Genomic DNA, 25,451 nt, shown 5'->3' with positions numbered 1-25,451 from the left:
ACAATGCAAATTACTCAAGAACCCAATAATCAGCCACAATCCTGTTAATATGGAATGTTTGATGGAATTAAGAAAAAAAGGCCACAGAAGATAAATAATGGTTGAAAAAAGCAAGTAGGACATTTATCATATATGCTGACTGTTCACAATTTGGTCCTCAGCAATGGCCAGCCTGTGTCAACTCAATTTGTTTTATTTGTACAACTTCATGTGTTGGTACTGGATTGTTACGACTAGCTCAAGGTCATAACAAAAACGAGACACCATGCAGTGGTTAAGGTGCAGGAATATTTATTAACAAAAGCTACAATGAATTGTGAATATCAATGTCAGTGACATAATGCAAAAGCTTGGGTGTGTTGTCGTGTGCATATGGAAGTGTTGAGGTGCAAAAACAAAGAGAAACTAATGTGCAAGAAGAAGGGAGCCGAGGCCTGACAGCAGAGCACGACACATCAAGATACAGAGTGGAAAGAAAAAGAGAACACTGACCCATATGAAATGCCACTCAAAGTGCATCAGGTTTTTGATGAGGGTGGAAACCTGCACATTCACCGACTGCTTTTTCTTTTGGAAGATCTTTCCTGTCTTTTTGGATACCATCTTCCCAGGAACGGCTTTTGTGCCCTTTTCTTCAAAAATGGGAAAATTTTATAGAATATAAACAGTGTGACAATCTGAAGACAGCAGGTACAATATGTAAAGCTTCATTTACTTAATGTGGCGAAATTATCCTGTTTTAATTATACAAAGAGAAAATATCACCACCTTTGTCAATTGTTAATCGTTAAAACCATGTTGTGTTTTGCTCATTGTAAAGTGTTTTTTAAAAAAAATCATAGGAATGGTTTTACTGTTGAAGCAACCAAGACTTTGGAGCTCATTCATCTTGATGAAGGTTGAAGATGTAGAGGGTGCCAAACTCTGCTGCAAGTCCTGTCAGAAATGTTGGCTGGACCCCCGAAAGACAATATGGCCTTCAATGCTGATCATCCATCCAGCCAGTGCTTGCTCATTGCCACCTAGTAAGGATGGAGAGAGACGTTTTTGTTGTGTTTTTCCTCATACAATGAATCATGAAAGCATACACTGGACAATACATTGGCATTGAGTTTATTTAAGGTCAGTATGGCAAAGCTATTCCAATATTTTTTTTTATACCAAGGACAATGCCATGCAGTCTTTTTATTCTGTCTAAATATTCTTTTTGAAGAATTGTATGTGTAATTGGAAAAATAAACATGCTAAGTATTAAGCAAAACCTGAAAACATTGATAATTCATGCAGCATACGTATTATCAGGCGAGGGCTGGCTGGCAAACTTAGGCTTGTATCCACATCAGCTACTGTTTCAAACTCCTGTGTAGCATGAACAAGGGCATATAAAAAACAGCAAAAATGGACAAAACTTGGAATGGTTTTCTTTTGTTATGAGGTGATTATATGCCCTCAAAAAGATCATGGCCAAGGAAGGAAGGTATTCCAGGCTGGGAAACATGAAAGCGAGCAAGCTCATTGAATACTGGCTCAAATTTTATGCCTTTAGCATCACTTGCTCCAGCACTGGTTCTGCTGATCCAAACATCTTTATGTGACCATACAGTGTGGTCATAGCCTTTGGCAAGAGGATCACACTCATTTTTGAGGACACAAACATTTTTATTGATCGACAAAAATGTTTACCTGCGAAAATACAAAGTCCTCGCAAAGGTTTCCAGAAAGCCCCCAATACTGTGTGAACCCAAGTTGTCAGCTGCAATGGCACACAGAGTCCCTTTGGTAATCAGACCATCTGGCAAAGCAACACCAGTTATTTCAAGATCTTTTAGATCTTTCAGAAGGGGACTCAAAGATCTTGTCCAAAGTACTTAAAAAAATCTTGTTCTCTACAAAGTAGCACAAGTTGCATTTGATCAATGCCAGATCTGATGTGTGGCAGAATATTTGCAAGTGTCAAATACACTGCTAAAATCTTGTGTTCCTTTTTCTCAGAGTCGAGAGGATTTACAACCTCAAATGAATCCTGATAAATTATGACACCCAATGAGTATTCTGGACCCTTGGACAGTATGTTTTCAACTAAATTTGTGCCATCTCAAACATCCTGAAGGACTTTGTCATTTTCCTTGATGGATTTAAGTAGTTTAAAGCAATCAACATGACTGACAGCTACATGACTGCACATTTGGAAAATATGTTGCACAATGTCATTCTTAAGAAAGTTTTTTTTCTTTTTTCAAATCGCAGGATACCAACAAATGTAAAACTGACAATAACTGACTTTGCAATAGCAGTAAGTTCAAACTGTACCTTTTATGTGGTCCAGCAACAAAGCAAAACTGTGGTCCGTGTATATAAACCTGCAATAAAAGAAAGTGAGTAAAAAGCCAACAAAAATATATTTAGGAAGTTAATGAATAATTCACTTTTGAGATATGGGAATCTGCTGTAATGAACACTACATTCAGTGTTTTACTTAAATGCTTGACTAGTAGCAACATAGGTAACTCAAGCTAGCTGCTGCTAGCTTGAACAGAGAGAAGGCCTGCATGCTGTGGTGTCTCAGACTGCAATAGAGACCAATAAATGTCCAACCTCTCCACTCCAACAAGCTGCAGAAGGTACTGACCAACAGTTCTGAGAGTTCTGCATGGCAAAATGATTCCATTGGGACGAAGCAAAATGGAAGCTCCAAGTTTGACTAGAAGGTCGCGCCTCAACAGGATCACAGGCACTGTAGGGGAACACAAATGGATGTCTCACAGTCTGATTACCCAGCTGGGTGTCGAGTGGCTTCGTCACTGGCAGAATCTGTTTCCCCAGAGAAACCTTCACTGTCATGAACTGTGGTTGAGATGCAGTGAGAGAGACGCCGTAGGCCCAGGTTGAGAGATGAAAAAATTGATTTTAATGAAAATAATCCACAATGGTTCCAAACACAGGCAGCACAGACGAGCGGAAGGTAAAACCTCACACACTGGTAGCACTGGCAAACGAAGGAACATAAAGAAACACAGACAGACTGGACTGGTAGCAACATCAGCAGGGGAACGTGAGACAGATTAGACAAGGACCCGATGACGACCAAAGAACACAGGTGGGTTTAAATACACAGGGAGTAATCAGGAATCTAGACACAGCTGGAATCAATCAAGGGGTAGACAGGATAACAGAAAACTAAAGAAACACACAAAAACCTCAATCCTAACACCCACTACTGTTGTAGCGTGGTCTGATCAGGCTCCTCGTGGAGGCGTCATGTTGACAGTAGAAAATGTGACTTCAGTGTCAACAAGAAAAAAACAGTTAAAAGTTACTGACCTTCACCAACAACATGGGTCCCCCAATTACATGTTATCCTGATTTCTCTGTATAATGGTAATGTAAATACAATAAACTTAAAAAATTTCAAAGGCTCAGGTGATAATTACTTATTTTAAGGCAGAAATGAGTAAAGCTAAATAAGAATGAGTCAATGGTTTTAATCCCCAGTAGTCAGTGTGACCTCGCCAGATTGTGCTCAGTTCAAAAAGCTTGTGGGATCTGATGAACCCCCTCTCTTATGAACGCCGTAGGGATGAAAAGTGGTTCATTATTTCAGCCCGACTTTCACGTTAAAATTAATTTGAATTCTCATGTTCGTTGTAAATTCTTGTCTGTGCTGTTCTGTGGTCTTGCTGACTGACGTGTTCAAATATTTCTAGTGAAAACATGAGGATGAGTTCTGTCAATATAAGTATCACTGAATCTTGACCATTATGAAGAACTTGTGATGTTGCAGTGATAAAAATTTTTTTTTGGTATTTTCCAAACACATGCAGGGGTTCAGGAAAGTCAAGCCTGACAGGCAACTCTGTGTTGGTGTTTCCATGGTACCGCTAGGTTTGAGAAGGAGTTGAAAACACGTAGAGATCTTTTAAAGGGACGCAAGCTTTCATCCACACCTCAGAGCAACGTCAGTGCTCTCAGTAGAGAGGAGGCTGACTCTCTCCAACACACAGAGTAGTAATTATTTATTGTTATACAATCTCAGCTGCTGATGCTGTTGATTGCACATTGTATTCTTTGATGCTGTTTCCATTGAAGTGTCATTTGCATGATTTGGAGGTAAAATATATACTATCATCAGTTTTATGTGAAATGTAGCTACACATTTGTGTTTTCATCTGTTACAGTATGTCACTCTCACAGTATAAATCTACCAACATTTGTATCATCTGAGGTTTAATCTGCTCTGCTTCTTTAGAGCTGTACTGCTTTGGATGGAGAACCAAACCTCGGTGATTCCTCTCAAACAGCCGATTGTTTTTGAACTGCAGGGCTTTGATGTTCAACCAGGCAACGGACCGTTCTTGTTTCTGTTGGCTTTGCTCGCCTACATAGCGGTGTTACTGGGGAACGGTGTGGTGATCTGTGTTATTATGACAGACAAGAACCTGCACAGACCCATGTTTGTTATGCTCTGTCACCTCATGGTCTGTGACCTGCTGGGGGCCACAATGGTGCTTCCTCGCCTCATGATGGATCTGTTGACGGGGCTGAAGAAGATCGCCTACATCCCAGCCATCGTCCAAGCTTTCTGCGCTCACACATATGGTGCAGCAATGTCGACTGTTTTAAGTGCGATGGCCTATGACAGGTAAGTAGTAGAAAAGTTTATAAAAGTATTCCCTTTTTTTATTCAGGAAGTTTTCTCTTTTGGTTTTGAGTATGAACTATATTCTATGATATGTATGAAAATGAATCCAAACTTTTAAAGTGGTCATATAAATCTATGCAGCGCATTTAATACCAGTTTTTAGGTTGTGGGAAGGTTTAAAGATAATTCTGTTTGATTCAGTCCATTCAGCTTATTCATACAGCAACAACAAATATAATGAGGGACTGCAAAAAGAAAACTTTAAATATTTTCCTAATTATCAAACAGATACTTAATTGAATTAGTGTTATTATGTCTAAGAGGACTTTGAACATATATCTGAATTTTTTCTCGCATCTTAACACATGTAACCATTGGTCAATTCAGTCATAAAACAGCTGCCATGAGGAAATTTTAGACACTAAGTCATGTTTAAAGAACTGCCTGTGAAAATGCAGCTTAAAGTTTTAAAGACCTTATGTTTTTCAGCTTTAGGGATTTTGTTTTCCCTGACAGCTCTGTCTCTCTGCAGGTATGTGGCAGTGTGTGAACCTCTCAGGTATCACTCCATCATGACTTCGGCTCGGCTGCACAGCTGCTGCGCTGTGGCCTGGATCGTTGCTCTGCTGCTCATCGCTGTGCTCTTCTCCTTCCACATGAACGTCCCGCTGTGCGGCCATCTAGTCCAGCATGTCTACTGCAGCAACCGGGGCATCCTGAACCTGGCCTGCATTCCTACCCCTGTCAGCGATATCTATGGTCGGTTCTTCACTTTTAAGGTTTAATGTATTTCGCTTACAGGGTGAAATATAAACTTTATAAGTGCGAAGCAGAGGCGTGCTGTTGGCGCAGGGGAAAAGAGCGCCCCCTGTGTGGAGGCCTTACTCCTCAACGTGACCTTCATGTCTTCAACTCGCATAACTAACTTTCCTGTCTGACATCTGTCAAATAAATTTCACAAACAAACAAAACCTTTACAATAAAAGTTTAATGCAAAGCAGTACCAATGGTTTGGTGAACACTTCCATCCGTTTTAAAAACTGCTTGTGCCTAACAGGAGAACTTACATTAACTTTGTTTTGTTTATTTTTGTGGTTTCGAATACAATTGTATTTACAGTTCAATTCAGATAATAATTGTTATAATTTATCTTAAGAAGCAGTCTGCCTATTTTCACTTATTTACCTCTATACATGAATAAACATAATTTGTGTTCGAACACACAAGCTGGTCACATGTGATGCTCCAGAAAATGTGAATGGTTTCGATAGTCAGTTTGTATAACCACTTTTTAAATTTCTTTTCAGGTCTTGCGATGACCTGGACTTTAAGCACAGGAACCTTCTTCATCATCGCCTATTCCTACATCAGAATCCTGAGTGTTTCCTTTAAACAAGGCAGAACAAACAGCAGCATCCACAGCAAGGCGTTTCAGACCTGTGCTCCACACATTGTTGTTTATGTTCTCTATCAGACCTCTTCACTGGTTGTGATTTTAATTCAGAGATTCCCCTCTCTTTCCCCAAACATAAAAAAGTTATTCAGTGTTCTTGTCTTTATCATTCCCCCGATCATTAACCCCATCATCTATGGACTGGTCAGTAAAGACCTGAGGGTCAGTTTTATCAAACGTTTCTCAACCAGAGTAAGAAACAAAACTTAGCACTAACACTGTAGCTGCTGTTCTTAGATTATCTAACTCCTCTGGTGGAACTTATGCTTCTTATAGATGCTGTAAAAAGTTTATATAATTCATGTTCTAAGAGGTCGCACATCATTTGGCATTCGTGACTGATAGATGTGTGTATGCATGTTTGTATTTAACCAGGAAAAATAACTTAACTGAGGTTAAAACCATCTTTTCCAAGAGTGACTGGGGCAAGACGGCAGCAGAAAACAGCAAATCCAAAATACAAGACCAAATATACACAACCAAGAGACAGCGTTTAACTAAACAAAGGTTTAGTAGCAGTAGACAAGTGATCTGATGCTTCTGCCCTTCATAATGGATTGAATTGCCCCAAAGTAATAAGAGGTGATAACTTTACATCCTTCAGTTTAATATTCCAGGTGGCAGAAAATGTGAAAGCCTTTTTACCCAGCATGACACATAAAGCCATCAACTATCCATGTACAAAGAACACAACAAAATGCCATGTGTTTAAACCTCATTGAAATAATAAAGCACATTTTATTTAACTTTCCACGTCTGTTTATTGCAAGTTAAAGGAAAACAGAACAGAGTCTCTTCTTTGCTGGTTTATCCAAACATTCAGAAGTGGATTTGTTTGGTCACACAGTCGTCCCGCAGACTGCCTTCCTTCTTCACGCAGAGAAAAGCCAGCGATCATACAGTGAGAAGATATTTTATCATGTTAACAGGATCTCAATGATTGGCTGGTTCAAATGATGAGGCAACCTGTGTCTACTCCTGGTGGATAGTCATCAACACAAGTATTTTATCAACTGGGATAATTATTTAGTTTATTTATTCTTTTCTATGAGTTTGTCTTATTTAAATTTTTACCATGGACTTTTTTTGTGTTTGGAAAAAGAATCGATTTGTTGATTGATTCATTTATTGATTTTGGGGAGAGACATTAGCTTAACATCTGTATTCTTCCAGAAAACTTCTGGCCTCCAGCAGCACAACACAGGACAGGACGTATCCAGATCACTGAGAGAACATTGATAGAAAGCAGAAAAAACTAAATGCAGCAGTCTAAAGTCAAACCTCAAGTTGATCAATTATCCGGCAGAAAGTCACTAAAACTGTCAGTTAAATATAAGATGATTATCAGCTTCTGCTTCATGACTTCATCACTGAGAATATTATCAATGTTATGTTTGGCTTTGCATAAAGCCATGTCTCTAACAGAAACATTGTTGGATGACAATAATGAATCACCAGTACTGACTGCGGCAGCACCTCCTAATTACACTTTTTTAAGTAAGAATGGAAAATATAAAAGAGAGGCAGGGGTTGATGCAATTTGTTATGCTTCACTAACTGTAAAAAGGTTTTTCTGGGAAAATTTGATTCTTGGATATTTGGGAATTGAGGTAAAAGGCTATAAGCTCCGACACTACCTCTGTACAAAACCCCAAAATATGTGGGCATCCTTTTATTGAGTTTAATGAGATTTTATCTGTTATATTCATTGATTATGGCTGCTTAATAATTGTGGGAGATTTCAGTATCCTCCTTGCCAGAGGGACAAAGGACTGTGTGATACTCGACAACTTTGGTTTGATTCAACATGCCAAACCTTAAAGTCTTGACTCTATAAAGAGTTCCCAAACATGAGAGTGAAGCGCAACCCAGATGTTCCCAAAGAGAAGACAACATCCAGCATGTTCTGCAGGGGTTGATCATTTGGTGTTTCTGTTGGGAGACATCTGTGTGTCACTCCATGTGACACACTCTCACGACTCGCATGGAGAAAAGCTTCGTAATGCCGGATCGTAAGTCTTTGCTGACCAGTCCGTAGATGATGGGGTTGAGAGCTGGTGGAACTATGATGAAGAGGATGCTAAAGAACTTCCTGATGTTCTGAGTGACAGAGGGAAACCTGAGACTGACAATGATGATAACTGAGGCTATCTGATAGAGCACATACACAACGAGATGAGGCACACACGTCTGCAGGGCCTTCTTATGGACCCTGCTGTCGGTTCTCCGCCGTTTAAAGGAGACACTAAGGATTCTGATGTAGGAAAAAGCAATGATGACAAACACCCCGGTGCTCACAGACCAGGTCATGGCCAGACCTGAAAAACACAGACAAGACAACTCAAATCATTTTCACAGTTTCTGACCAAACACGGAGCTTCCCTCGTAGTAAATGTCCAGACCGTAGATGTTGCTGGCAGGCGTGGGAATGCAGGCCAGGTTCAGGATGCCCCGGTTGCTGCAGTAGACATGCTGGACTAGATGGCCGCACAGCGGGACGTTCATGTGGAAGGAGAAGAGCACAGCGATGAGCAGCAGAGCAACGATCCAGGCCACAGCGCAGCAGCTGTGCAGCCGAGCCGAAGTCATGATGGAGTGATACCTGAGAGGTTCACACACTGCGACGTACCTGCAGAGAGACAGAGCTGTCAGGGAACTGGTTTTTAGCTAAATGGTTATTTAAGCTGGTTTCTCAGGGATCATGTTAAGATGTTATTTGTATTTGACATTTATCTGTTCTGAATTTATTTCTGTTAAAATAAACATTAAATGAAAGGGAACTTCCTCTTCGAAGTGAAAGATAATTTATGACCCAACTATTTCATTATTAAGAACATTTATCGAAGTTTAATGTAAATTAATGAATCCACCAAATGCTCCTATACTGCACATTTTGAACATTAAAATCTACAAACTCTTGCATCCCTGCAGTCCATAATGTTCTCACACCTGACACATTTTTTCACCTGTCAATAGCCATCACCCCCAGAATGGTCTGCACCGCTACGCCGTATGTGTGAACACAGAAACCCTGAGCAATAGCTGGGAGGTAGCCGATCTTCTTCTGCCCCATCAAGAAGTGCATCATGAGGCTGGGAAGCACCGCCGTGGCGCCCAGCAGGTCGCAGACCACCAGGTGGCAGATCATCACAAACATGGGTCTGTGCAGGCTGCGGTCCGTCATGATGACACAGATCACCACACCGTTCCCCAGAAGCACCACCATGTAGGCGAACAGGGCCAAGAAGAACAAGAGAGGACCTTGTCCTGGTGAAACGTCGAAGCCCTCCAGTTCAAACACAATCGGCTGCCTGAGAGGAGTCAATGTTAGGTTCTCCATCCAAAGCTGGACAGCTCTGTGAAACACAAGCAGTGTGATAGATTTACCAACAAACATGTCATATTGATGCTCAGTACAAGCTATAAAACGTAAAAGATACAGCTCTTTATTTTACAGATTGCAAACCAAAAGGTCATAAAATGAAATGCAATGAATTAGTATAAATCAGCGATCACCTCAACAGCTGAGAACTAAAGTTTCAGTCTACGATGAAGGAGCGCCCTCTTCTCCTCTCATCGTGTTGGTGCTGTTCTCATTTTTGAGCAAACTGGCTTGTCTGTTAAATAAAGTCACTGCGTATATGATTCATTACCACTGTCAACTAAACCATGGAAACGGATTCCCCGCCTCCCATGACGTACTGAGATCTGTGTTTCTGGCAGTGGAGGAGAAAGTACTCAAAAAATGTACTCAAGTAAAAGTAAAACTACCACATTAACATTTGTACTTAAGTAAAAGTAAAAAAGTATCTGATTATCACAAATAAAGTTATCAACTATCAATAATACATCAGGTCTCTTTCTGCACATGAGAAAGAGACCTGATGTACGATAAAATGCTTTTTCTATTTTTTTTTTTTCTGACCAGAGTCGTATTTATCTTTATGTCATGGCTGATCTCTTTAGGTCAGTCTTTAATTTGTTTAATTTTGGCCGTGGATAAGGCCCTGTATTATTGGGACAATGGGTGGATAATTGAACAGAAGCTGGAGAGAACCGAGTTAAATTACCTCTCTGTTTCCCTGGACCATGGGTTGTCAGTGTTGGGTGAAAATGATGTGTAAATTTGAACTTTGCCCTCTAAAAAATTAATAATATTAAAGTGTATTGTTATTGGCTGTCAGGCGGGGAGAGGTGGTGCTATGGGAAACCAGTAGATATGAAATGATTTAAATGGGAAACCTCCTGAGCGACACTGATGCTCCGGCAAGATCAGACGTGGACATCCTTTCTTCATTGTTTAACATCACCTTTTGTTGTTTTCTGTTGATGTTTTTCATGAAGATTTTAGCATCTCTAAGATTTTCCATTAAGTGGTGTTTAATTTTCAGGTATTATTTTACAATCTGTACCAAGGAGAACTGTAACTTATTTACTTATGCTCTGCAAAGATGAAATTGCTCTGTCTTTTCATAGCAGTTTTATGTCTAATATGCAGGAGGGTTTAATCTGCTTGTGTTTCACAGAGCTGTCCAGCTTTGGATGGAGAACCTAACATTGACTCCTCTCAGGCAGCCGATTGTGTTTGAACTGGAGGGCTTCGACGTTCCACCAGGACAAGGTCCTCTCTTGTTCTTCTTGGCCCTGTTCGTCTACATGGTGGTGCTGCTGGGGAACGGTGTGGTGATCTGTGTCATCATGACGGACCGCAGCCTGCACAGACCCATGTTTGTGATGATCTGCCACCTGGTGGTCTGCGACCTGCTGGGCGCCACGGCGGTGCTTCCCAGCCTCATGATGCACTTCTTGATGGGGCAGAAGAAGATCAGCTACCTCTCTGCTATTGCTCAGGGTTTCTGTATTCACACTTATGGAGTTGCGATGCACACTATCCTGGGAGTGATGGCTATTGACAGGTGATAAATCATAAATTTGCTGCTGGTATCTATGTTTGTATTACATTTTTCTATGTGCTAACATATTGACATTTTCTTCTATTGTCCAAACTATTATTCTACAGTAATATGCATCGTACAGATACAAGTTTGGTTTTTTGCTGTCTCTCTGCAGGTACGTCGCAGTGTGTGAACCTCTCAGGTATCACTCCATCATGACTTCGGCTCGGCTGCACAGCTGCTGCGCTGTGGCCTGGATCGTTGCTCTGCTGCTCATCGCTGTGCTCTTCTCCTTCCACGTAAATCTCTCTTACTGCAGTCGAATCATTCAGCACGTCTACTGCAGCAATAAGTCCATAATGAATCTGGCCTGTGCTCCCCCCCTTATCAGCAACATCTACGGTCAGTGCAAATGAGCAACTAAAAACAGACAACCATCAGAGTGAAACAGAGACAACAAAAAGCTCATTTTACTGAAACAGTTACCACTGCTGATCGTTGACTGTGCATGAATGTGACTGGTTCTGTAATTCTCTGTGTTTTGTAGGTTTATTCATCACCTGGTTTGTAAGTACAGGGATGTTCGTTGTCATCGCTTATTCCTACATCAGGATCCTGAGAGCTGCTTTTCAGCAGGGCAGGAGCAGCAGCAGCATCCGGACCAAGGCCTTCCAGACATGTGCATCACACCTTGTTGTGTATGTCTTCTATGAATTAACCACAATGATTATAGTCATTATCTACAGATTTCCATCCGTATCCCAAAACGTTAGTAAGTTTCTTGGCATCCTGTCCATCACCTTCTCTCCGGCCATCAACCCCATCATCTATGGGCTGGTCAGTAAGGACCTGCGCTCCAGCATCATCAAGCGTTTTTCTACCAGAGCTGTTCACAAGAACTGATTTATTTTGTCATGTTGTTATATTTATAACATGTAGCTAGTAATAATGCAATGTTGTACAAGCAGGTCTGTTTTGGATCTGCAGAAAGTGAAAACCAAGCTGTAACGAGCTGCTGTCCACATAGTTTTAGAGGCAGAATATCTACATGAAAGACAAAATAAATTATCTGTGACTGGTTTCATGTACAGCAGGATCTTCCCCAGTATCCCATGCACTTCAGATAGTAGTGTAAAGTGAGACATGAAAGTAAAACACTTTTAATGACTGTCTTGAGGTGAGCAGAATGAGATTAACTACATGTAAAAATAAAGTTATAAATACCAATCCAGAGTAAGGGTCATAGAATCAATGGATCCCAGTCCTCAATGGGTTCCTTACTTCAAGCGTGAGAAACTAATGTAAACATTTTGAAGTAAAGAAATTCTATTAAATTTATGGACTGTCCTCACTTTTATGTAAGTATCAGATATTTTATATCAGAGTTTTTCTCTGTTCTTTGAAGTTTCAGTATGAGCAAAGTCCAGCAGTTTAATCTCTGGGTTATTATTTAAAGACTGTTTTGAAACATTTTTAACAAATGTCTTGGTTGGACAATGGTGATGAAAAGTGGAATCTAGAAACCTGTATTAATTACATTGTTGATTTTTTTGTAAACATGGAGATCTTAAACAAGTTTGCAAAAACAACATGGAAAAAATAAAACATTTAATCAGTGCCTCCAAACCCCGAGGCCATGACCTTGAGTTGGACTTGAGCTGCTCTGTCATGGTGAAGAGAGAGCTGAGCCAAAAAGAGAAACTCTCAATTTACCGGTCGATCTACGCTCCTACCCTCATCTACGGTCATGAGCTTTGGGTCATGACCGAAAGAACGAGGTCATGGATACAAACGGCTGAAATGAGTTTTCTCTGTAGGGTGTCTGGTCTCTCTCCCTTAGAGAGAGAAGCTCAGTCATCCAGAAGGGGCTCAGAGTAGAGCCACTGCTCCTTCACACTGAGAGGAGCCAGATGAGGCTATGAATCCCTCCTAGAGAATGCTTTGGGATGTCCTAGAATGAGTTAGTTAAGCTTTCTGTGGAAAAAGAGAAAAAGAAGAATTCACATTTCAATGACCCAGAGCATGCCAGACAATCTCAGCCTGAAGGTAAAGTTGCAGAGGCCTCTGTGCAAAACTGGCTCCAGTAGTGGCTGAAACTCCCATGAAAAGTACGTTCCTTTATGCGTTGTCTTACTTCAAACAAACTATGTCCACAGCTGTAACTCATTTAAGGTACAGAACAGACTGAAGAAATAAAGCCACAAAAGGTCATGGAAAATGGTCTTTATCAAGTCCAAAGTGCTTCACACTACTTTCAGACATGCACCCTCTGAAGGTGCCGCCTGTTGGGCCCTCTGAACACCAACACATGAGGTGGACGAAGTGTCTCACCCAAGGACACAACAGCAGAGGTGGACGAAGCTGATTACCGGACAAACTCCAACCACAAACCTAAAAACTGTTAAACAGACCGTTCATATCACTCAGTTGACTGGATTAAAGTGGAGCCACCACTGGATGAGTAAATAAAAATATGTCAAGTGAATTTAAAATGAAGGTTTGAATGAATTAAAACCAATGATTTTAGCAAAAGATTTAAATTCAAGTCATGGTCAGAACGGTTCATAAACTGGAACATTGTCAGTCATTGTGTAATCATGAAGTTTACTGTTGGTGCCTGACTCCGTGATGCAGGTTCAGGCTGCAGGAAGGGAGAGGCTGCTGTGTTTCCATGGTGCAACTGACAGGAGGAGACATTAAAAAGCGAAATCATTAGATGGACAACACACTCCTCAATAACCAGAGCTCTGCCAACCAGCAGGAGACTCTCTGATGTTACCTCTGGCTCTCTGTTGATGTGCTTCACTGGATATTAAAGGTTGTTGGTTTTGCTGATGTTTAATCAGCTTCTTATGAAATTAGCAGTCTACTCACTTGTATATATCTTTATATTCTTTTAGTTTATTGCAGGCTGTTTTGTTATAACTTTAATATTGTTGTTTTCTTTGATGCTGCAGGAATAACCTGATCCAGAGGCTGTCAGCTTTCTGATTTTTGACAGGCTTGTACTCGTTTGGATGGAGAACCTAACATTGACTCCTCTCAGGCAGCCGATTGTGTTTGAACTGGAGGGCTTTGACGTTTCACCAGGACAAGGTCCTCTCTTGTTCTTCTTGGCCCTGTTCGTCTACATGGTGGTGCTGCTGGGGAACGGTGTGGTGATCTGTGTCATCATGACGGACCGCAGCCTGCACAGACCCATGTTTGTGATGATCTGCCACCTGGTGGTCTGCGACCTGCTGGGCGCCACGGCGGTGCTTCCCAGCCTCATGATGCACTTCTTGATGGGGCAGAAGAAGATCAGCTACCTCCCAGCTATTGCTCAGGGTTTCTGTATTCACACATACGGTGCTGCTATACAGACCATTCTAGCAGTGATGGCCTATGACAGGTGATGGGGTGAACCAGTTCATATCTTACTGTTTAAGTTGTTCCTTCAGTCTTTTGTAATTTATCATGTATTTATTGCTAACTCCTGAACATTTCACTGCTCTGTCATTCATCATGCTCTTCCTGTTTTCCTTCTGAGAGAGAACCATTCCTTTCTTTAATATTACAGGAACATTCAGGTACCTGCATGTTTTACCAAAGGGGTAACCAGGGAAACAGTCTTGGTCTGAAGGATGTAGCTGCTCCAAAATGACTGATTTCTGTGTTCAATTCAAGGGTGTCATTTAACTGATGCGTTTGTTTATATTTTCCAAGTAACATAATTAACATTATTATGTAACTATTTGGTTTCTAAATTCATTGATAGTTGGTCTGCATATCCCACAGGTTAAACTACATCCATTATATTTCCCCTGGTCCTTTAGAATAAATTTGTGTGTGAGGGTTGTTCCCTGACAGCTCTGTCTCTCTGCAGGTACGTCGCAGTGTGTGAACCTCTCAGGTATCACTCCATCATGACTTCGGCTCGGCTGCACAGCTGCTGCGCTGTGGCCTGGATCGTTGCTCTGCTGCTCATCGCTGTGCTCTTCTCCTTCCACATGAACGTCCCGCTGTGCGGCAGCTTCCTTCAACACGTCTACTGCAGCAACCGGATCATAATGAATATGGCCTGCACACCCACTCCCGTGAGTGACATCTATGGTCAGTGTAAATAAAGTACTAATTGATGAAACACAAACTTCAGTTCTGGAAAGCATCAAGACTTAACACCACCTCATAAAGCAGAACAGTCTCTGCTCTGTCACTAACATTTATTTACCGTCTAATTCTTGGCCCCTCTGTGTCTCATAGGTTTATGCATGACCTGGTCACTTAGTACAGGGATGTTCATCATCATCGCTTTTTCCTACATCAGGATCCTGGCAGCTGTTTTGAAGCACGGCAGGACCGACAGCAGCATCCGCACCAAGGCCTTCCAGACATGTGCATCACATCTTGTGGTTTATGTGCTGTATGAAATAGCTATGCTGATTATAGTCGTCAGCTACAGATTTCCTTCCATCACTAAAAACATGACAAAGTTTCTTAGCATCCTGTACATCATCGTCCCTCCGGCCATCAACCCCATCATCTATGGGCTGGTCAGTAAGGACCTGCACTCCAGCATCATCAAGCGTTTTTCTACCAGAACCGTTCACAAGAACTGACTCTCTGTCTTACAGTGAATGTTTATCTCAATAGCACTATTTATGAATAAACATGACCAGTAGCTCACAATAATGTAATGCTGTAAAAATGAGTGTTTTTTATTTATCATCAATAAAATCAGGGAATCTTCAAAGATGCTAAGATTTTTTTTGCTTCCGGTTGTTATTTGAACCAGTTTGTTAAAAAGGGCAAAATATTAGAATAAATTGGAAATACAATATCTCACAGTGACATTAATAATTCTTATTTCACCCCGATAATGAATCACATTAGTGCTTCCGTCATGGTGTTTTATAGGCAGTGAAACATCAGTCTGATATTCTGCATATTAGGGGGAGATGTGAGCAGATCTTCCCAATTTGAGGAGTAGAATAAATTCATCAATTCATCGAAGGAGAAAAGAAGAGCTGAATTTGAAAATCCTATGAACAAAACAAGTTAATGCAGGATGAAGCCAAATGCACCAAATTCACAGATATTTTCCATAGTGGAGGGGTCAAAGGTCAGTGACGGTCGGGATCAAGCAGAGGGACTCCAGCAGGTTTTCAAGCGCTGCCTACATGACTCCATCATCCCATTGCCGATGTGTGTTTGTGTTTCTGAACGTGATCAGGGCCCAGGAAGTTACACCAAACTTCCATAAATAATTATTGTGCTTGATGAATTAAAATCAATCCAGATTGGCTGACCAGAAAAAGGCACATCTATTTATTGAATCTGTTTCCAAAGTGAAAAAAAAAAAAATCTGAATACAGAAACTCTTCTGGTATTTTTTTTCTCCCTTTTTCCAGCTCAAGGAAAACACAAATAAAGTCAATAAATCAGTTCCTGCGTTTAGTACTTTCCTTAAGTTGATTTTTATATTGTTTTCTTCTAACACTATGAATTCTTTTAGAAACTTTACTAAAAAATATTATTGTTGCTGTTAAGTAGCTGACAAGAACCATGTCAGCTGTGGTCACGGAGTTGTAAAGAGGGAGATGATCGTCGGAGAAGGAAGAAGAGAAGAAGAAGAAGGTGAGTGGGGAAGGAACCACCAAAAAAGTGATGTTTGCAGCGTTGGCATTATGTGTTTCCCTAGTATCATATTAACCTCTGATAGAGTTTATAAATTTTAACTCCAATATTTATGTTTATTTCTCTAAAGGTCACCTAAAAGTCAAAGGTGTGAGATAAACAGACCCGTTTAAAAACATGACGGTTAATGTTGCCTCACTGATAGAGAAGCAAAGCTTGAAAGATGAGACAATAAAATCCATGCTGATGTAAATAACACGGTGCTGCCTGAAGTCACAAAGGTTTTATGAAGCTGCACAGTTGCTGTTTATCAGCAGCTTGTACAGATTTGTCATAATAGGTAAAAAAAACAAACAAAAAAAACCAGACATTTCAAGAGTCAGAGCGTTTCAGTGAACAAGGTTAACACGGAGCGATTGGTTGGCAGGGTTCATTCCTCACGATGCATCCCATAATACTCTGTGGTGACGTGAAGAGCAGCTCCCTCTGAGCCTTTTTAAAGCTTAAATGATTCCTGACAGGAAGAGAAGGAAGACATGTCAGGAAGATCCGGGGCAAATTCATGTTTTTCTTCATGAGTCGATTATTAAATGTTTTTATTAGTGCAGTTTCTATCCACATGTGTTATTTTTGTGTGATTTGAGGCACTGACAGTAAAATCAGTTTAAAGAAGTTTTATGATGGAAACCTTCAGCTGTAACACAGACACACATGATCATAAAGACTGGAGGATCATCATGAATAACAAGTAATTATTTTCCCAACATTTATGTAAAAGTTCATATTGTCAGATTGGAGCGTTCACTGTGTGATGTTTGCAGATGTTTGGTGTTGAACAGTTCGAATCATCCATAAACTTTCCTTCCAGGTCGGAGGAAGGCTTCGTCTACAACAGCCTCACGCTGCAGCTGGAGAGTTTAAATGTCTCCGGTGGATCTAGATACGCTGCGTTTCTCTCCATTCTTCTCTCCTTTGTGTTTATCATTGTTGCAAACGTTGGGGTGGCTGTCCTGGTTTTTCTGGATAAGAGCCTTCACCAGCCCATGTATCTCCTGCTCTGTAGCTTATCGGCCAACGATGTTTTGGGGAACTCTGTCGTGTTGCCCCGCGTGCTGCTGGACGTCCTGCGGCCGCCCGCGGACCGCCTCGTCGGTTACTACGAGTGCGTCCTCCAGGCCTTCATCATCCACATGTTCAACACCACCTGCCACACGGTGCTGATGGCCATGGCCTTCGACAGGTATGTGGCCATCGGCAACCCCCTGCGTTACTCTGCCATAATGACCAACAGGATGGTGATGAAGCTGACGGTTGGTGCCTGGGGAGCGGCGCTGGTTCTGGTCGGGGTCCTGCTGGGTCTGACGGTCCGGCTGAGCCGCTGCAGGACTTTCATGAGAAGCCTGTACTGTAACAACGCCTCGTTGTTTCTGCTCTCGTGTGAGGATGTTTTCATCAATAACGCGTACGGCCTGAGCTTCACCGTGGTTCTGTTCACCGCCTCCATCGGCAGCATGGTGGTAACTTACACCAAGATCACCGTCGTCTGTCTGACCAGCAAGAGCGCAACTCTGAACAGGAGAGCTCTGAAAACCTGCAGCACACACCTGCTGGTTTATCTGATCATGTTTCTCAGTGGAATGATCATCATTATCCTGCAGCGCTTCCCTCAGTACGCAGAGGAAAAGAAAATTGCAACTCTTTTGTTCCACATTGTTCCTGGTGCCTTGAATCCCGTCATTTATGGCATGCAGTCCAAAGAGATTCAGAAATATTTTTCTAGGACGTTTTACTCCAATAAAGTTTTGATGTCACCTTAAAGACATCTTACACTATCTGAAAGCACTTTCCTTTCACAGAAATAACTAAAGATATTTTATTTTTGGAAGCTCCAAAGTTAAACCAGAGATTAGTACAAAAAAAATATCATTCTTATAGCAACCATATGTTTGTTCATTTCCTTAACTGAGTTATTGATTAGCTGATTCAGTTTGAGTTCAGAGAAGGTTTTAGTGATTTTTAACACTTTGCTTCTGATTCACAACAAGACAGCCATCGTCTTTGAAATAATGAAAAGAAAACCTGGACGTCTGAACTATTTTATTGTCACATTTCAACCAATGAGTAGCTCCAGACAAACAATATCAAGTTTATTCTGCACTTTGTCAGAAAACACTTTAGGTTATTTTCTAACTGCGTTTGAGTTGAACTCCATGTTATTTGATGGTTTCATCAATGAGCTGAGATCAACCGGACCTGGAGGGCAAACTGCTTCCTGATGCACCTGAAACACTTTTCTGAAGTCCAAAGACAAAGTATTGTTCCTTTGTTTTAGTCTCTCTAAGCTTCTTTTGGATCAGGAGGAGTTCATGATTGACTCGATGCCTGCAACGTTCCTGCAGCTGCAAACAAGCCCGTAGCATGAGCCCTCCACCGCTGTGCTTAGATAAGGTGATGATGCTGATCAGCTGTTTGCATTCTGCTCTGCTGTGAATTATGATGAACAGATTTACAGTAATGTTGAGCTGACTCATAAGTGCAGAGTTTTGTTTTCAATGTAAGGTGAAATAGAAAATTCCAACTTTTTGAAATTAAGGCTAAGAAAAACAATATTTTAATATTTCATTAATTTTTCACAATAAAAGCATGCTTTAAAGATGGTTTTGTGTTTTCATTAAGATATATCTGCTGCTAAACAGAATATGGGCACCGTTATTCCAAACCTGCAGCACAGAAACCCATGTGACAAATATTTAGAACAAATTGATGTTAATCGGTTCAGTCAGACCTTCTTCATCTTAAAGACTCGCCTTCATTCTCCAACCAAAAGAAATGTAGATTCCTTTCCTTTTCTATGTGCAGAAAAAAAAAGACATGTTCTTTACTTGTTGCTGCTTATTTTCACTCAGTCATCAAGTAAGATGTTTGATCCAACAGATATTAATGTAATTACTGTACTTACAGTAAGTCAGGAACAGCTTGCAGCTGGTGGCTGGACTGGATGATGTCCAGGGATTTTAATCTAAATGAGGTTAAATCAATTATTAAAACTCTTGGAAACTGTGTATGATGTTCCTTCCACTCCTCGAGTTTTTTCTCTGCTTTGTGTTTGTAACATAAAATCCAGTCAGGTTGGTGGTAGAAGAAGGTAGATGGGTTTAAATACTTTTATAAGCTGTGTTTAACTAGTATGTGTCAGTCCTGCTTTCAGACTGAACATGTGCACTCTTGGATTATGGGAGTAAAATTCCCCCATATAGCATCACACACACTCTCATCTTTCTGGCTTTCAAGAGACGTTGTGAAACAGCAAGCTAAAGTAGAAAGGGACTAAGGTATTGGTCAAGTTTCAGTGACTGGTCAGATGAGAAAGAAATACAGAAAAAGTTTAAAGTGATTAAACTAAATTTGCAGAAAAGTTGCAAGTTTGCGCAAAATTTACAAAGGCTGAGTGAATTTGCATAAATAGTCTCCATCTTAACTTCCTGGAGGGACTGATAATCATATTGACCTAATTCTGGTTGGTAGTTGGAAAAGCTATGGGATTTGCGCTCAGTGACTAAACCAATTAGCATTAGCTTAACGAGCCAGCACCAGTGTGTTTCTATTATACATATTTAAAGTGTCAGAGTGTCCAGGACTGGGTGTGTGCTACTGCTTTAATGACGTTTTGTTTTGCACATTCCAGCTGCAAACAAATGGTTTGTTCCTGCAGTTTCTCCGACATCATGCAGCCAGCAGTCATAGAGTTACACCGGGAAGCTGGACAGAAATATTACAATTCATGTTCAGTTTATTCAGAAAATGTTAGAATTTGAAAGGAAAAATCCAGACTCCTGATTTTTAATGGCTTCATGATCCTTTTTTTCCTCCTTCTGCTGAGGGATGAAAAATCTGATCAGTTTTCCTCCTATTTTTTTACTGTTACAGAAATGATAAATAGTCAGCCTTCCAGAGTCAAACGGAGACAGTGACCGGTGGCAGAGTAGTGAATAAAAACAACCACAATAATATTTATAGAAATATTATTTATTTATGAGTAATGTTTATAGATATCACAGATATTTCTATTATTTAATTGCCTTTGCAGTTTGAAGTTACTGAAAACAAAGCTGCAAGTTTGCATTAGATTTTGAAGAAAAAAGATTATTGAAGCATATAAACTCATTTTCTGGGTATTATTATTATTATTATTATTATTATTATTATTATTATTATTATTATTATTATTGTTGTTGTTGTTGTTGTTGTTGTTGTTGATACCATAATCATGGTGGATAGTGATGGTGACAGTGGACTCCCCTAAATTTAACAAATGTAATGTTTTTTTTATTCAGGCGTCGACTGAGTGAAACAATATTCTGATTCATAACAGGAAATTAAATCCAGATTCATAAAGGGCAGCTTATATAATTTTCCAACTGACCTTTTCAAACTCTTTGTGCTTCAGATAAAACAATAAAACTGTTTGCATGTTGCTATGTCTCTTAGATTAGTGAGTCTTTTTGCATTATTTGATATAATTGAGATTTTAAATAAGTTCAGTCTGGTAGGATTTATTTTTAGGGTTATTCTGCTCAATTAAATCTCTTTAAGTTTCTTATGTTTAACTAAATCTGTTCCTAATGAATTAAAATAGTGTAATTTTATCAAAAAAGTGAAACATCCAGAATTGCATAACAAAATACAAACCAGGAAACTGATCTTCACGTTCTTGATATATTTCAAATTCTAAACTTTTATAATTTCATTAGATAAAGTTTTTATTAATCAGGCTGATTTATAGTTTTAGTTGTTTATAATATATGTTACATAGCTGTGTATTCTCGTCATAGTTTGCCTAATAAATAACAATCATAATTTGAAAACTGTATTCTGTTTCTCTTTGCATTACCTTTGTTTCTTTTTTCACAGCCCTGAATGTGAAAACTTGTTCATAATACTTAATAAAACAGTAATGAACACAAAAGTATAAATATGTCTGAATAAACTGCAGATCTCCTGGATGTTTCCGTCTGTAGATTAAACTCAAATTCAGTTCATGAACAGGTTCTGAAAAACCTGTTAGATGAACATTTAGGAATAAAAGTTAAATATAGTGTGAATATTAACAGATGATCATGTTTCAGGATACATTTGAGTACTTTTTCATTTTATCCCTTCATATCTGCCATTGTATTCTTGGTAAACAGGATGAAAATCTTCTGGCGGACAGCTTTGATCTGCAGTCCGTAGATGACGGCGTTCATAGCCGGAGGAATAACATGGAACAAGATGGAAGCCATCTTCCTCTGGTCTGATAATTCAGGGAATCGATGAAGAACGATGATGAGGGCTCCTGACAGGAAGGTGATGATGTAGAGGACGAGGTGGGTGCTGCATGTCTGCAGCGCCCGGGTGCTGTTTGTCCTGCTGCGGTTGGTGAGGCACACCATGGCGATCCGCAGGTAGGTGAGCGTGATGCTGCCGAGCGACGAGCCCAGCAGGACCACGGTGTAGGCCAGGCCGTAGATGTTGTTGACCAGGATGCTGTCACAGGACAGCTTGAATAGCGAGGGGTTGTCGCAGAACGGGTTGAGTACAACCGCCCGGCAGCGGGACAGGCGGACGCTGAGCCCCACCAGCACCAGCACCAGCAACAAGCACACCGCCCAGGCCCACACGGACAGCTTCACCACCATCCGGCTGGTCATGATGGTGGCGTAGTGCAGCGGCTTGCAGACGGCCACGTAGCGGTCGAAGGCCATGATCATAAGAACGGTGTGGATGACGCTGGCGTGGAAGTGGGCAAAGAAAGCCTGCAGGACGCAGCTGCTGTAGCGGATGTACCTCTGCGCGGTCGGTGTGAAGACGGTGCTCAGCACGGGGGGGATGATGGTGGAGGCACCAAGCACATCGTTGGCACCCATGCTGCAGAACAGCAGGAACATGGGCTGGTGGAGGCTCCTCTGCAGGGCGATGATGGTCACCAGGCTCACGTTGGACAGCATCACAAAGACATAGATGAGGAGCAGCAGGATGAAGGCTGGGACAGAGGAATGAGGTGTGACCTTTAACCCCTCCAGCAGCAAGAGGTCTGGATCTAAAGTTGTGTTTTCCATAAAGGATAGGATTTAATGATGCCTAGAGAACAAAATCACCAATTAATGTCAAAAGCAGTCAGTCTCTAACCTGATACATCTCAGCCTTCGCCATCACAGTAATTTACATTAATTTAGTTCCATTCAGTGTATTTACATAACACCAATTTAACATAAATGTTGTCTGGAGGCACTTTACAAATAAAAATGTCAGTTTGGTGAATTACTGTACCGAGCGTAAGTGTGCATGTGATAAACTAATCTAATGTGCCACACCTGCACCTCACGTATCCCAGCAGTGACCCAATCATAGTAACACTTACTCCAAAGCGATGGCACTGCTAACAACACACTCAGCTCCGGTTGCTTGAACCTGAAGATGAAACCAACAGCTTGTCCCGATTTGAAATTACTTTGCGAGTCGTACCTGAAAACTTGAGGGAACTCAAAGATTTTAGATCTTATTTTCAGATCCTGAGTTAATTACTGAAAAGCAACATGAAGCTGCAGAGCCCTGCTCATTTCACACACTTGATCCAAAACACAAGCTCCATTCAGAACCAGAACGCATCAAACGAGACAAACTGAAACCAGAACACCGCCTCACCTTTTCACACGCTGCATAACATGCACTGTTATCAAACTGTGTGTCTCTTAAAATAATTAAGTCTCAGTGAGGAATACCTGCTTCAATAAAAGCTACAAATAAAGCATGATATGAGGCAAAGCAGTGGCAGTTTCAGTATTTCACAGGAGGTATTGTCAAAGTTCAGTTAATCTAACCATACATAATCAGGACATGAACATTAATCTCTGCTTTGTGTAAAGTTAGTCATTAGAAAGTGAGTTTAGTAAAGAGACCAGATGTGATGATAAATGTGAAGCTTAATCCAAAACAAAAACACTTCAGAACATCTTCCTCATCACTAGAGAGTAAAAACATGAAAATGTTGAAGGTAAATCAGGTGATGATCTGGTGTTACAACAACCTGACAGCAGATTCATCAGATCACAGCTGGGTTTTCCTTCAGGTAGTTTTCACTCAGCATCCTGGAAAATGTCACGCCTAAAATCTGACACCAATGTCAGAAATGGATCTATTTCTGCTCCAAACTCCAGATGTCAGTTTCTTTACTCTTTGTTCCTCTTAAAATGTTAATGAGGATGAACATAGGTAGACAACACTACCTATTATCACTGCAGTATTGTCAGTACAGAAATATATAATCTGTAAAGAGAGCGCTGCCAGCAACAGGGACAGGCTTTATGTCAAACACAGTAAAAGTCTGAATCAGCAGATATTCAGTCCGATGCTCACCTCTGTTGACTGAAACCTCCTCCACTGACTCCTCAGCTCAGTCTTCAGATTTATAGCAACGTTCTTATACGTGGGTGAAGCATCATCACTGAATGTAAACAACAACAAGTTGTTTCCAGATCCAGACACAGGAATGTTTCAAAATAAAAGCAGCTTCACATGCCTGTATCTGCCGCAGCAGAGACACTTCCTGTCCCATCATCAGTGACAGCTGATGATAAACTGACTTTATGAAGATGTCCGATTTCAAAATGTTTTAGGGAAATATTTGGGAATAAATATGTGTTAAATTATATAAACCAATCAGTGTCATGGGTTTCATCTGAAAGAGATCTCTGTACATTCCTCAAGATTTATTATTTTTCAACTAGGCAAAGATTATACCCTGTATTAGGCCATCACTAATACAGGGAGAATAATTATTTTACAGAGTGATGTCACTGAACATTTCAATGAGTCTAACTGCACCAGTAACTGGAAACATCAATGACTTTGGCTCTAAAGTCTCCACCAGGCTGCAGGTTGTAAAGAGATTTGTGTCACAGACAAGGAAATAAGCATTTGCTTAAGATCACCAAAAGGGGGCAGCATAGCAAAAGAACAAAAGCTTTAAAAATGGCAGTAAAAAAGCTGCAGTATTTCCTCATAGACAAACTGTGAGCGATTAAGAATGTTGAAACTATTGTCTGAACTCACGAGGAGATGTAACGTTATATGAGCCACAACAAGGGGAAGATTGAGCTGACTGAGCAGCCGAGTACCTGGACGACAGACCAATCAGCAGGTTGGCTCAGTTCAAACCTGAGACTCATTCTGGCCCTCCTGACTGGTGAAGACCCAGGTGAGACCCAAAGATCCGCCTGAGGCCTGACAGGGAGTTAGAGAGATCTCAGAGGAACTGCAGCCACTTTGGGAGACATTCACTGTGGACATTTATACCAACTGTCACCCGTTCAGTTGGACTGTCCCAGGAGGCCACAACCAGAACCAGACCCAACACCATCAGAACCAGGGCCATCGTCTTTATCTTGGTGATGATCACATATCAAACCTTTCCTCCATGAGAAAATCATGGTTGAAGTTTTGTCGTCAGAACCTGTGAATCATGTTTCACAAACGTTTTAGAAGAAGATGTTTTTGGTAAGCAGCGCCTGTGAAAAGTATTCACTCCCTTGGGTGTTTTATTATTTTATTTGTTTTGTAAATCAGTCATGATCAACAAAATTTGTTGGTTTTATAAGAAACTTAACAACAACACTGCAGCCTTAAAGCCGCAGTATGAAACTTTTATGAAAAATAATTTCTTTACATATTTTTTTAAACGTCACACACAAGACAATCTGTGAAAACATTTAGTTCTTCCACCTCCTCCCTGAGCTCCTAGTCACAAAAATACATCAATCCTGCTCAGACTAGTTTAACAAATATTTTTAAAAGAAAAAGTTACATGCAG

At 40.6% G+C, this 25,451-nt stretch overlaps 6 protein-coding genes across 7 annotated transcripts; 4 read left to right on the top strand and 2 right to left on the bottom strand.

Annotated features, from left to right (window-relative positions):
- Positions 1–2,926: 2,926 nt before the first annotated feature.
- On the top strand, positions 2,927–5,424 carry LOC148155599 (olfactory receptor 2K2-like). The gene is made up of 3 exons (XM_088012639.1): positions 2,927–2,962; positions 4,320–4,639; positions 5,172–5,424. The coding sequence occupies exons 1-3, from the start codon at positions 2,927–2,929 to the stop codon at positions 5,422–5,424; spliced, it is 609 nt and encodes a 202-aa protein (XP_087868765.1).
- Positions 5,425–8,045: 2,621 nt separating this feature from the next.
- Positions 8,046–9,462, bottom strand: LOC106927726 (olfactory receptor 2K2-like). Of its 2 annotated transcripts, XM_088012708.1 has the most exons (4): positions 9,059–9,432; positions 8,495–8,721; positions 8,305–8,410; positions 8,046–8,199 (listed from the first exon to the last, which is right to left on the bottom strand). In XM_088012708.1, the coding sequence occupies exons 1-4, from the start codon at positions 9,430–9,432 to the stop codon at positions 8,046–8,048; spliced, it is 861 nt and encodes a 286-aa protein (XP_087868834.1). The 2 variants fall into 2 exon arrangements, with proteins under 2 accessions (XP_087868834.1, XP_014858966.2); XM_015003480.2 differs by having other exon boundaries at positions 8,046–8,410; positions 9,059–9,462.
- A 1,148-nt stretch (positions 9,463–10,610) lies between these two features.
- Positions 10,611–11,890, top strand: LOC106927725 (olfactory receptor 52E4-like). Its single transcript, XM_015003479.2, has 3 exons — positions 10,611–11,008; positions 11,163–11,389; positions 11,535–11,890. Exons 1-3 carry the CDS (start codon positions 10,635–10,637, stop codon positions 11,888–11,890), a joined length of 957 nt encoding a protein of 318 aa, XP_014858965.2. The 5' UTR covers positions 10,611–10,634.
- Positions 11,891–13,983: 2,093 nt separating this feature from the next.
- Positions 13,984–15,585, top strand: LOC106927723 (olfactory receptor 2K2-like). The gene is made up of 3 exons (XM_015003478.2): positions 13,984–14,378; positions 14,853–15,079; positions 15,230–15,585. Exons 1-3 carry the CDS (start codon positions 14,005–14,007, stop codon positions 15,583–15,585), a joined length of 957 nt encoding a protein of 318 aa, XP_014858964.2. The 5' UTR covers positions 13,984–14,004.
- Positions 15,586–17,283: 1,698 nt separating this feature from the next.
- LOC106927719 (olfactory receptor 8G17-like) lies at positions 17,284–18,420 on the top strand. The gene is made up of 2 exons (XM_088012638.1): positions 17,284–17,351; positions 17,472–18,420. Exons 1-2 carry the CDS (start codon positions 17,284–17,286, stop codon positions 18,418–18,420), a joined length of 1,017 nt encoding a protein of 338 aa, XP_087868764.1.
- A 3,333-nt stretch (positions 18,421–21,753) lies between these two features.
- On the bottom strand, positions 21,754–22,701 carry LOC106927720 (olfactory receptor 52K1-like). The gene has a single exon (XM_015003475.2). It carries the CDS (start codon positions 22,699–22,701, stop codon positions 21,754–21,756), a length of 948 nt encoding a protein of 315 aa, XP_014858961.2.
- Positions 22,702–25,451: the final 2,750 nt, after the last annotated feature.

This window comes from Poecilia mexicana, unplaced genomic scaffold, assembly GCF_051168715.1.
Source record: "Poecilia mexicana isolate PSO_F unplaced genomic scaffold, ASM5116871v1 scaffold_14, whole genome shotgun sequence".
In the NCBI taxonomy this organism is placed as follows: Eukaryota; Metazoa; Chordata; class Actinopteri; order Cyprinodontiformes; family Poeciliidae; genus Poecilia; species Poecilia mexicana.
This window is presented reverse-complemented; position numbering and strand designations above follow the sequence as displayed.

Coding starts and splice junctions, on each gene's coding strand:
- LOC148155599 (XM_088012639.1), top strand. CDS start 2,927: ATGGTTCCAAACACAGGCAGCACAGACGAGCGGAAG. Junction 2,963..4,319: donor GCAGCACAGACGAGCGGAAG/GTAAAACCTCAC, acceptor TTTGAACTGCAG/GGCTTTGATGTTCAACCAGG. Junction 4,640..5,171: donor AGTGCGATGGCCTATGACAG/GTAAGTAGTAGA, acceptor GTCTCTCTGCAG/GTATGTGGCAGTGTGTGAAC.
- LOC106927726 (XM_015003480.2), bottom strand. CDS start 9,432: ATGGAGAACCTAACATTGACTCCTCTCAGGCAGCCGATTGTGTTTGAA. Junction 8,722..9,058: donor GGGGTGATGGCTATTGACAG/GTGAAAAAATGT, acceptor GTCTCTCTGCAG/GTACGTCGCAGTGTGTGAAC. Junction 8,411..8,494: donor GCCTGCCAGCAACATCTACG/GTCTGGACATTT, acceptor TGTGTTTTTCAG/GTCTGGCCATGACCTGGTCT.
- LOC106927725 (XM_015003479.2), top strand. CDS start 10,635: ATGGAGAACCTAACATTGACTCCTCTCAGGCAGCCGATTGTGTTTGAA. Junction 11,009..11,162: donor GGAGTGATGGCTATTGACAG/GTGATAAATCAT, acceptor GTCTCTCTGCAG/GTACGTCGCAGTGTGTGAAC. Junction 11,390..11,534: donor CCTTATCAGCAACATCTACG/GTCAGTGCAAAT, acceptor TGTGTTTTGTAG/GTTTATTCATCACCTGGTTT.
- LOC106927723 (XM_015003478.2), top strand. CDS start 14,005: ATGGAGAACCTAACATTGACTCCTCTCAGGCAGCCGATTGTGTTTGAA. Junction 14,379..14,852: donor GCAGTGATGGCCTATGACAG/GTGATGGGGTGA, acceptor GTCTCTCTGCAG/GTACGTCGCAGTGTGTGAAC. Junction 15,080..15,229: donor TCCCGTGAGTGACATCTATG/GTCAGTGTAAAT, acceptor TGTGTCTCATAG/GTTTATGCATGACCTGGTCA.
- LOC106927719 (XM_088012638.1), top strand. CDS start 17,284: ATGGAAACCTTCAGCTGTAACACAGACACACATGATCATAAAGACTGG. Junction 17,352..17,471: donor AGGATCATCATGAATAACAA/GTAATTATTTTC, acceptor CTTTCCTTCCAG/GTCGGAGGAAGGCTTCGTCT.
- LOC106927720 (XM_015003475.2), bottom strand. CDS start 22,701: ATGGAAAACACAACTTTAGATCCAGACCTCTTGCTGCTGGAGGGGTTA.